General features: G+C 35.0%; 1 protein-coding gene across 13 annotated transcripts in view; it reads right to left on the bottom strand.

Annotated features, from left to right (window-relative positions):
- SPICE1 (spindle and centriole associated protein 1) overlaps positions 1–12,466 on the bottom strand; it is a 72,403-nt gene that overhangs the window by 19,391 nt on the left and 40,546 nt on the right. For 12 of the 13 annotated variants that reach the window (XM_007493693.3, XM_056793479.1, XM_007493698.3 and 9 more), the window contains 6 exons: positions 11,226–11,328; positions 9,894–10,012; positions 5,815–5,930; positions 3,734–3,873; positions 3,203–3,343; positions 1,007–1,272 (listed from right to left, as the gene is read on the bottom strand). In XM_007493693.3, the coding sequence (XP_007493755.1) occupies positions 1,007–1,272; positions 3,203–3,343; positions 3,734–3,873; positions 5,815–5,930; positions 9,894–10,012; positions 11,226–11,328 (885 nt within the window). The remainder of the gene's footprint in view (positions 1–1,006; positions 1,273–3,202; positions 3,344–3,733; positions 3,874–5,814; positions 5,931–9,893; positions 10,013–11,225; positions 11,329–12,466) is intronic. The other variant, XM_007493697.3, reaches the window with a different exon arrangement.

The following is a 12,466-nucleotide window of genomic DNA, read 5'->3' on the forward strand; positions in this document are numbered from 1 at the left end:
TTCTATAAAAATGGGAAAAAATCAAAGCCAGAAGATGTAGAACTTCTGACATGAAGGCTGACATGAAAGACAAAAAGCAAAAGCATTTTCCCTTGTTTGTTAATCCTGTTAAATACAAGACTTAATGTGGATTCTAACTCCACATTTTGTATGCTTATTTTGTTTTTTTTGTTGATAGCTATCAAGTTTATAACAAAAATTTAATTTTGTAAATAATTTAATTCTTCAATAGGAATGTGTTAATCATTTATAATGTAACTGAACTAAAAAAAATGAAAAGAAAAAGTTTTCCAATTTATTTGTTCTATATGCTATGTTCACAACAAAAAATAACTACTTTTAAAATCAAAATGATGCCATACCAGAATCTATTAACAATCAATAATACTAACCAAAATAAAGGTATTATCTACTTGCAATTACTATAGTTACAAGTAAGCTACTGCCTGAACTTAAAGAAGATGGAAATAGGAAGCAAAAGGCAACAGGGTGCTAAAATGTATTTAGTCCTGTCATTTCTAATATGGTGATAAGGAAAGTTAGATAGCTGAATGGTGAATCTCCCATACCTTTAATACAATCACCAAAGAGGAACAAATGAAATTAATCTTATTTCACCTGCTCAATTCTCAGCTGTGAACTTATAGAAACAATGTAAAATAATCCAAAATGGCAAATAAGTTAGTTATTCTTTATATTTGAGTTTGATGTGTGTTTTGATCTTATCTGAAATAGAATGATCTTCCTACTTACATTTTATTTAGACTCAAATTAAAATTAGTATGGATTTCCTTATCATATTGATTTTCACTTGGTACCCAATGAACAACTATCTGAGGCTAAAATTTTAATACAGATAATATTTAAAGTATAGAATCCTTTTGTTTTTATTATTAACATATATATTTGTTTATTGCATTTAGTTTGGTAATTCAGACTATTCCCACACTTATAACAAAGTTAAGTAGAAATTAAAACATGCACGTAGGCCTGAGCTTTCTCTTACCTCTTTAAGGTAACGTACCAGACGACAGAGAGAGCTCACTAGGGACAAAGTAAAACCAGTCAGACCTTGACTGTTTTTCCATCCCTTGACTTCCCGCCCTGTCCATCGTTCATACTCTTCCATTTCATGTTCTACTTCATGTATCATGTGTTTCAGGACATCCAGGCTGGAGCCATCACCCCTTGATGTATCTGAGGTGGTTATGTTGTTGAAAGAAACATTTTTCTTCGCTTTGGAAGGAACAGATAAATCTGATTTCTTCTTCACTGAGAGAGAGAAAGAAACATCTTTTAATTGAAGCCAGGCAAAAGTGCATCCAAAAATCTGCTAGAAAAACCTATAGAAATGTATGTACATATAAACATATATTGCCTATATAATATATATATGTGTGTGTATAGAACTGATTTCAGATTTATAAGATGTGAGGATATATGAAGGAACCTAAAGACAAATTGGGCCCACTGAGTTTGTCTGGGATTCATTCCATGGCAGGGCTGGGATCTCAAAATAGCAGCTGAAAAAATATTGTCTAGCTATAACCAAAATACAGACATCTCTTGAAAAGTTTCCTTCATAATAATTCTTGAAGTTTTTCATTATTTTGATGACTAAAGAAGTTTTTGTAAATGATGACCAAATGACCCAGATTCTCTATTTTGTTCTCTTTCTCTCCACAGCTGTTTGTTATGGTAGGTTTAACTCCAGATTACTTGGCCCTCAATCATTCATCTCTTATCACTTGTTGATAACAGCCATTCTCCAATTGATAAAATGAAGATCTAAATTGATCTAAAAATAGAACAATCAGTCTTTAAAAGAAGAAAGCCAGGCTATCTATACCCACATACACACACACACACACACACACACACACACACACACACACACACACACACACACACACACACTACTACATATAACTACTAATTAGAAAAACTCAAATAAAGCAATTTTGAGATTCTATGTCATACCAATCCAATTGACAAAAGATAACAAAACGAGAAAATGACAAATTTTGGAGGAGCTGTAGGAAAAAGAGCACAATGATGTAGATACAACCATTTGGGAAAAGAATTTGGAATTTTAAACAAAAGGTTATTAAATAATTTTTGTCCTTTGACCCAGTTATACCACTACCTGGCTTTTACCCTCCCCCCAAAAAAAGATTTAAAAAAAGGTCCCATACATACAAAATTATTTATAGCAATTATTTTGTGGTGGCAAAAAACTAAAAATTAAAAGAATATCAATCAACTAAAATATGGCTGAATAACTTGTGATATATGAATGTGATGGAATACTATTGTGCTATAAGAAATAAACAGATGAGGAAGCAGCTGAGTGGATCAGTGGATTGAGAGTCAGGCCAAGAGATAGAAGGTCCTAGGTTCAAATTTGACCTCAGACACTTCCCAGCTGTGTGACCCTGGGCAAGTCACTTAACCCCCATTACCTAGCCTTTACAGCTCTTCTGCCTTGGAGCCCATACACAGTATGGGTTCCAAGACAGAAGGTAAGGGTTTTCTTTAAAAAAAAAAAAGGAAAGAAACAGATGATTTCAATGAAATAGCAAAAATTATACAAACTGATGCAGAGTGAAGAACAATTTATTCTATAACATGTATGTTATGTGAATAAATAATTTTGAGAACTGAGACATAAATATTTTTGTATACAGTCAATGAGAAAATTTGTTTTTCTTGACTATCCATATTTGTTACATGAAATTTCTTTTCTTTTTTCCCAATGGAATGGGAAGTGGGAGAAACACATTTTGTTAATGAGGGAGAGGGTGCTGCATTCCCTTTCAGATGAGGTCACTATAGTAACTGTTTTGCTTTGTTACAAGAGACCTTAAACAAGCCTCTCATGAAGTGGAGGTAATCAGTAAATATTTATAATCTTAAAATAAAATACATCAATAAAACATTTAAAAAATAAGATAAAATAAACACATAGTTTGCTTTTTATAATTCAGAAAGAGTAGGCTACAGCACCTACTGTAAATAAAATAGAATCAGTTCCCTACAGAGATGCTTGGAATAGAGGAGGATATTTCCTGGCATTTTTCAATAAACTTCATTTTAGCCTGGTATCTTGCTACATGGCTACAGGAAGAAAAGTCTATTCAACAACAAAACAGTTCTATCAATTTAAGCATATAATCCATCTTTACAAACAAGGAAAGCAAACCTTTGGCTAATTGCTGTTTCTGTTTTCTTGAGTTAGGATTCAGCACTTGTCCCACCTCATAATGTGAGTTTACATTCCCCGCAGGTTCATCAGGTGGAAGCCTTGACTGGATCCTCTTGACGGCATTAGTAGCATTCAAAGCTGTTGAAAGGAAACAACTTCACCTCATGTAAGCAAAACACAAAGTTAATTAAATTAACAAAAAAATCAGTATCATACCCAATTAGGCTAATATGGCCCCAAATCAATTGATACTCCCTCCTTTCACAATGGCCCTGTTCTATAAAGAATATTACATAGTAGGCCCTTTTCTTGATGGATCATGGAAGTGGGGAGAAATGGATTTAGGACTAGCCTCAACTCCCTGATCTGTAACCCTGAGCAAGCCTTTTAACTTCTCTGTTCAGATTCTGTTTTCTCACCTATAAAATGGAGATAATACTTCTTCACAGGATTGTTGTGAAGAAAATTCTGAACTATATAAATGTGAGCTATTAATAGTATCAAGAAATATATTTTGTTGGGACTAACCTCTATGTTCCAATGATGGAATAGCGACTGTTGGAGTTGATGGTGGAGTAATTTTTTGTGACGTAGCAATTTTCTGCCGCATACTTGTACATAACTTAGAAATGAATTCAGAGTTCTCTTCATTTAGACGCTGAAGAAGCCTTCAGACAAATTATTCATATGTAAAAAGTTATTTTTAAGTGGCAACAAAACATCTACAAGTCTGACTAAACTCGTTCAATTTGATCAAGTCTAGAGGAACTTTCAGAATCATCTACATCAGTCCTTTTATTGCATAAATAAGATATTGAAGCTCAACAACTGACTTGCTTAAATTGAATCTAAGTCTCCTGTCTTCTAGTCAGATTGTCTTTTGATTCAAATAGAAAACAATTTTTTCATTTCCAGTAGGAAAAAATGATTAGAGAATGATGCTGACAACCATAGAGTAGATTTTAAATAATCAACAGTATTATACAATCTGTTTGTTATTCAAGAATCACCAGAGAAACTTCCTATAGAGCATAATCAGCAGTATTACACAATCTGTTTGTTATTCAAGAATCTTCCAATAGGGCAGAAATCAGAACTAGGCCTGGTCTATTCTAGACCTTGATCCCAAAGATAGTTTAGTTACTGAAGTATCAGAAAGACTCATTTTAGAGATGTTCTTGTCTATACGAATTCCTTTAACATTAACTCCAAGAATTATATTATAGTAAACAAGTGTTCTCAGACAGAAAATTAAATTATAAAGAATAAAAATACCAAGTCTGAAGCCAACACTGCAAAATTTAAAGTGAGTGAAAACTCCATTACATATTCCACAGTAAATTCAAAATAGATATGCAACTTGAATATTAAAGATTGTAACAAAAAGAGAAAAGAAACAGATCATACATCTTTCGCAACTATGAGTACAAGATGATTTCTTAACCTATCAAGAAATAGAAGCAATTATATGATGTAAAAAGGCCAATTTTGATTACATCAATCATTCAATAAGCATTTATTAAACACTTCCTGTGCTGAACACTGGGGATATGGAAAAAAACAAAAGATAGTCCCGCCCTCAAGAAGCTTAAAATCTAATGGAGGAGACAGCATGCAAACAGTATAGGAGGTAGTAAAATCCCATCCAGGACTTAAAGGAATCCAGCAAGTTCCATAGTCAGAGAGGAGACAGCAGAGTTCCAGGCTTGAAGGAAAGCCAGAGAAAATGTCTACACAACCAAGAGATGGAGCATCTTGTTCATGGGATAGCCAAGAGAAATGTGTTCCTGGATCCAAGAGTATGAATTGGGGAGTAAGGTATAAGAAGGTATGCAAAGGTAGGAAGGGGCTAGTTATGAAAGGCTCTGAATATGAACAGGACTTAGAATGTGGTCCCAAAGGCAACAGGGAGCCACCAAAGTTTACTGTAGTAGGGGATGACAAAGTCCTCTGTGCTTTGGGAAAGCACTTTGATGGGTGGAGTATAGACTGGAGGGGGAAGAAGTCAGACCCACTCTTGAAATAATCAAGGCATGAGGTGATAAGGACTTGCACCAAGGTGGCAGCAGCATCAGAAAAGAGAAGGGAGTATATTCAAGAGATGTGGAAAAGGAGAAAAGGAGAGCTTAGGTAAGGGCAGTAAGAGACAGTGAGGAATCTAGGACAATTCCCAGGCTCTGAGCCTGAGAGGATGTTTTGCCCCCTAGGTACTAGGGAAGGTAGGAGGGGAAGGAGCATTTAGAGGGAACAGCAATGAGTCATGTTTTGGACACACTGAGTTTAAGATATCTCCTGGAGTCCAGGACAGGTCTCAACACACCGGCCCAGAAGAGGCAGGGACTCTAGCCATCTAACAATTTCCCCCATCCCCCTGACCCCCACCCCACCATGAACAACTGTGGAGAGCTACAAGCATGGCAGAAGCATTCTGCATGGCCAGGGAGCAGCTTCTCCACAGCAGGAGCCCTGATGTAACCCCATTCCAGCTGTAGCACTCTCTTGTTCCCACATATGGACATCAGCTTAAGCTACAAGCATTCCTTGGCTGAGATAGGCAAAATCATTTTGAAAAGCAAAGAGTCATAGAGACTTTTTTCATATACTCTTACCTATCTGTTCTTGTATTAGATTGAAAGTTCAGAGAGCTATCAAGTTCATTCTCACTTTCTTCTGACTGACTGTTGATAGTTTCTTCACCTTCTCCTTCTTCTACTTCATTAAGAGCCTGCCTCACAAGAAAACATGAAAATTGTGTATTTAGAACAATTATCCCATTCCTTAGAACCCACTATAAAACTACTCTACTACATGGGGGCTAAGTCTTAGCTTACTGATCATCTGGGATCACTGACTCACTGATCTTGATCAAGGGTAGGCAAACTACAGTAGCATGACTGGTTTTGAACAGCACACATGCTAAGAATGGTTGATACGTTTTTGAATACAACAAATTTTACTTAAAAATATAAAAAGCTGAGAGGATGCCCTTCAACTGGAGAATGGCTGAACAAATTGTGGTATATGTTGGTGATGGAATACTATTGTGCTAAAAGGAATAATAAACTGGAGGAATTCCACGGGGACTGGAACAACCTCCAGGAAGTGATGCAGAGTGAGAGGAGCAGAACCAGGAGAACATTGTACGCAGAGACTGATACATTGTGGCACAATTGAAGGTAATGGACTTCTCCATTAGTAGCAATGAAGTGAGCCAGGACAATTCTGAGGGACTTATGAGAAAGATGCTATCCACATCCAGGGAAAGAACTGTGGGAGCAAAAACGCAGAAAAAACATATGATGGATCATGTGGTTCAATGGGGATATGATGATTGGGGATGTTGACTTTAAATGATCACTCTATTGCAAATAGTAATATGAAAATAGGTTTTGATCAATAATACAAATAAAATCCAGTGTAATTTCTTGATAGCTCCAGGAGGGAGGAGAGGGAAGGGGAGGGGAGGGAAGGGGACAGGAAAATAGTCTAAATTAATTAATTAGATTAATTTAAAAAAAATAAAAATAGTTAAAAATATATATATATATATATTTATACATTAAACCATTCTTAGCACACAGCTACTTAAAAAACTGGCAGAATGGGCTATAGTTTACTGACTTCTGATCTAGACAGAATTACAAGGGACTTTGGGGTCACCTAGTTCAACACTCTTATTTTACAGATAAGGAAACTGAGGCTCAGAGATTTTACGTTATTTCCCTAAAGTCATATAACAATAATTAGCCAGAACAGGATTTGAATTTGGGCACTGTGAACTCTAATCTCAAGGCTCTTTCCCACTGCTGCACATAATCAAAAGTTTTAGAGCCAGGAAAGGCGTTAAAAGTTACCTTGTCTATACTTCTAATTTTATAGATGAGGAAAATGAGAACCAGAGAAGTTAAGTAAAGTGACTTCTTCAAGGTCACACAGATAATAAGTATAAAACATGAATTTAAACCAACAACCAGGCCTTTTTCTACAGCATTACTGTTTTCTTTATTATATAAACCTAAAGGTTAACAACAGCCTGCTCCCTAGTCTGCAAATTAGAGAAATGGGATTAAATTGGGCAAAGGTTCTACTGATCAGAAGGAAAAAAGTAGTTTTTCTCAGTTTTTTTCCACAAAAGCTTCAATTTATTTTGGGTCTGTAAAAAAATGAATGCATATCACAACATTATATTTATGCAGCATTGTCAGGGAAGACGTGAAGTGTTCCAAAATAAGAATTGTTTTTTAATTAAGTAAAACTTCGCCCTTTTTAAATGCTGAAATTATTATTTAAATATTTCGATGGAATCTTCCTAATATGTATTCTGTACTTTTCGGTCCTCTTAAGCAGAAGGTAATGAATACAATCAACCTTTTATTGAAGACACAGGGTCATTACTATGAGTATCAATCACTCTTCTATAATTGAATAGTACCCTTAAAGGCTACTCTAAAAGCTCTAGACCATGGTGCCTTTGTGTTTAATGTGATTTTCTTATATACAGGAAAAATAACTTTCCTTGCTGTCAACTATAACTTTTTGTTAACACAATCCTTATATTCCTTATTTTTAATCCAATGTGTGCCTCTGGCACATACCAGCTCTTGTCATCAGTCAAATCACTTAACCTTCTCAGTGTTTCAGACAACTGTCTGATAAAGGATTAAGAATTGTACATGGCACAGATGTTTCTAATTGAATTTCCGATACTGATTGAATGGCCATAATAAAAAATCCTGCTCTCTTATAATATTAGTTTCTTAAGACTACTTTTTTTTAACCCTTCCCTTCTATCTTACTTAGTATCAATTCTAAGAAATAAGAGCAAGAGCTAGGCAATGAAGTTCAAATGACTTGCCCACAGACACAGAGCTACATAGTGTCTGAGGCCAGATTTGAAGCCAAATCCTCTTGATTCCAGGCCTGGCACTGTATCCACTGCACTACCTAGTTGATCTTTAAGATTACTTTATAAGTAAGAGCGACTTATAACAGTTATTTTAACATTTTATTAATTAAATCTCCTTCAGTGATACTCTGGGTATCTAAATTGAAAATTTATCTTATGCAAGCTTTTATATACCATTGCATCATAGTGAAGTTTTTGTACATTGAACAAAGCAAAAAAAAAAAAACTACTCACTGAGAAATAATGAATTCATAAGGAAGACAAAATTTGTGAGAATTGAAGATTAATGAATACTTTTATAGAAAAATATTATTTGAAATGTGTTTCAAAGTAGACAAAGTGCTGCCTATCAGAGGTCTTCATAGAAGGTGACAATAAATAAGAATGAGTCTTGATTGATACATTAATTAATAATAGGAATGGCTAGGGATAGTTTAAAAGAATTTTCTTCTTTTAACAGCTTTAAATACTAAGGTAAATCCTGTTTAAAGTACCATTTTATATAATATCTAAAGAAAGGATTTACTAAACTGGAAAAAATGTACAAATGTTCACTAATTCTGAATTACTACTACAGCATGAATTTATTGTTACATATGATTAGTTATTTCCACTCTAATATAAGGTAAAGAGTGCGAGGTTTTGTAAGATAGATATTTTTCCCTCCTTGTTTCATAGGCTTTTCCCTCCTCCACTTACTTCCAGATTTGCAGTTATATTCTAGAGGAGTGAAGGATATATACAGGAATTTTCTTGACTACTAGATAAAGTGCATTATTATATATAGTTTTATAAAATGCCACATGAAGTAAAATCTTAACTACACAGAACTGTTGAGGTATATGGAATTATAAAGGGGGTTTGGCCAATAAAAGAATCCTTGATTTGACCCTTATTGCTGAAAATATTCTAAAACAATATTAGTACATTTAACTAATTTAATAAGTAGGACATGATAAATAGAATTTGTTAACATAATGGCATAGCACTTTACTCAGAGTTTATAATTTGTTTAAATATATTATCTTATTTTATCCCCATAATAACCCTGCAAGATAGAGTGGTAAAGCATCACTATTTCCATCTTTTAATTAAGGAAAACTGAAGCTAAGATGTAAAGGGAACTTGTCCAAGGTCATACAGCTAACATCAGAACCAGGGTTCAAAGTAAGGTCTTTTGATTCAAAATCCAGCATTAGCTCCATTGGTAGTTTCAGAAGACATCAGTCACTATAAGGTCAGCACAGATTTAGAAGGTTGAGCTGAATATAAACGGAATTCAGGACAGTCCTTAGAACTATTTGTTATAGTCCTTATTTGTGTCCCCTCTCCTTCCCTCTGAACATTTTTAAACTATACTTTTAGTATGAACTTTTCTTGTGATTTGCCTTTCATAAAAATGGTTGTAGCAAACGACCATGCTAATTTGGGGTCCCAGTTAGTTAGGTTCCAAATAACTGATATAGGAATATTTGTCTATAAAGTCAATAAAGTTCTCATTTCTCAAAGCCACTAGGATTTAAACATACTAATAATGTACAGGAAATATAACTATAAAAGGATGACAATGACTTGTGCATTACTTTTAGAATCAGTCTTTCTTTATATTTTATAATTTTTTCTAACATACTAATACCAAACATTAAATGCATTATTTTTTTTTCAGGGCAACTGAGTAATCATTACTATGACACAACTTCACATTTGCTGCTATTTTAACTTAAGTTTTAACTGCAAAGCTCACATTTAATATATTGTTACAGTTAGAATGGATAACATTACCTGAGGGTCAATAGAAGATTCGGTAAGGATTGACTCAGTAAGAGGGTCTCTTTTCGACACAACAGGGCCAGGGGAAGAACCAATCTCAGAGTCAGGAGCTACTGTGACATTAGGATAGCCTACAGAAGACAAAGAAGAAATTCACAATTATTTGGTTAATTCACTAAGTTGGTTTCAATACTATTGTGTATTACTACAGGATTGTTTTCCATTTTGTAGTAGACATTTATAATACTCTTTTATGAAATACTGAGTTCCAAATTAAAATGAACAAGTCTTATATTTGGGGTTAAGATACTTAATGTGTACCCACAGAGAAGAGGATATTTCAATATACCAGAATGTGGTCTTCAGTATTTCTATCATCTGGAGGGGCTGGGGGAAGAATGGATCTGTGACTCACTAGTATAGAGAATTCCTGATAAGTAAACTTCCACTACCAGCTTGTATAGTCTCAGAGCATTGCCTTGAACACTCAGAGGTTAAATTGCTTGCCCAAGGTCACACAGAAACAAGACTTAGACTCACATCATCTTCCTTACTCCAAAGCTAACCCTCCATTCACAGTACTCCACACTGTCCAAGTCATTAAATGTTTACTTTTTAAAAACCCTTACCCTGTGTCTTAGAGTCTACCAATTCTAAGGCAAAAGAGCATTAAAGACTAGGCAATGGATTAAGTGGCCTGCCCAGGGTCACACAGCTAGAAAGTGTCTGAGGCTACAACCTCCTGACTCCAGGCTTCCCTAAAATATACTTTTTTTAAAGCCCTTATCTTTCACCTTAGAATCAATTTTTAAAATATACTTTTCAACAGAGGCTTTTAAAGAAGTTTTTGGTTTCAAAATGAGTTTTATTCTGATAAAATGCTTTAATTCATAGATTAAAATTTAATAATTATTTGTTGTTATTAGTTGTAATGAAAGTTGAGCCATTTCTTGTTAACTACATGTCCATATATACATACACATAAATATAAAACTAGATATACACAGTCTAATATAGTTCCCATAAATATCTTGAAATAAGTTGAGTTCTTAGAACCCTAATATTAAGTCTTCCAGTAGCTTACACTATTTGTAGCTAATGCAGAATCACAGACTTTGAAAGGCTTGAAAGGATCATCAGAGCTTATCTAGACCAAGCTATGAAATTCCCAATGGATACAAGCAAATTAAATGACCAAGGCTAACTAACAGAGAAGTGTACATATTAATTAACCAACTCAACCTATAGGTTCAGCTGGTTAGGAAAAAGTGCTGTATTCAATATACGGTGGTAATGTTACCATTAATAAAAGAAAACCTCTCATTCTGAAGCTGAACAAGTTACCTGTGCGCCTACGAGGAGCATCACCAAACAGATCTTTTGCTACAGTCATCATCTCATCAGATCTTTCTAATGTATCTTGCATCTGGTAGTGATCAGAAAGAATCTTGAGAGAGAGAGAAAGAGAAAATCTGACAATTACTCATCAAAAACTTAAAAGCCTTGAAAACCACAAAAATATGCAAACAGACTCTCATTTGAAAAACCAATTTTCTTGCTTTAACTAACAAGTCATTCTAACATTCCTCTATTAGGAAGGGAAAGTCCTTCTGCTCTAAGTAGTTCCTTATCCTCTGCTTACAGTCTGCTACACCCTCAGTGCTTTCATCTGCTCTCCTCCCCACCTTCACTATTTTGAAACACAAGCAAGAATTGATAAATTTTAATATAAGGTTAAACCATATTGTCCTTTCTTCTCCCACCTTCTCAAGATTATTAACCCATAGAGCTCTGGGGGAAGGGAGAGACTCTCTCCCAAAGTTTTCTCTTTTGATTGACCATCCCAAATCTACATCTGGAAAAAAAAATTATCTTTGTTAACAAGATTACACACAGCAAGAATGTAAGGACATAAAGAAACACTTGAGCACCAAACCTCTGGGTGGACCCAGGTCTTCCTTACCTTTCTTGATTCTAAGAACCTACACTGGGGTTTCCCTGGTTCTGACTTCATCTCCCTCTGGGGATGGTAAAAACATCTGTTGTTCCTCGGGCCTTCAACAATTGTAGGACAACCTTTTGCCCTAGTCCTTTCCTTACCTGCATCTATGCACCTCAGTCAGTTCTCAGACCTTATTAATACCAAAAAGAAAAACATCACAAAGTGGTTTAACAACAAATAGTAGGACACTACCCAGTGAAGTTGCATTAATGAGAAAATTAACATTACATTTGATGTAGAAGTTGGCCCGGGGGCAGGGCACAGTGGGAGATGTTGAGGAACTTACAGAAGGAAATGAAACAGAGCCCATAGTTCATCTGCCCCAGGTGTATCTGGAGCTGAACCTTGCCCTTCATCAGGAGTTCAAGTCTTCCTTTCATCCTATGTAGAAAGAGATACATAGCCTTTCCTACTTACTCTTTAGTGGCCATAATGCACTGTGAATTTGGGAGGTTGAGTGAATACAGGAACTTCTTTAATATACTGAAGCCTGGGGGTACAAAGAGCCAATTCTGCCTAAAGCTGGTTGGGTGACAATAGCTTCTCCACCTACTGTTTACTTCCAATGTTAAAACTTCTAAAA

This window comes from Monodelphis domestica, chromosome 4, assembly GCF_027887165.1.
Source record: "Monodelphis domestica isolate mMonDom1 chromosome 4, mMonDom1.pri, whole genome shotgun sequence".
NCBI lineage: Eukaryota > Metazoa > Chordata > Mammalia > Didelphimorphia > Didelphidae > Monodelphis > Monodelphis domestica.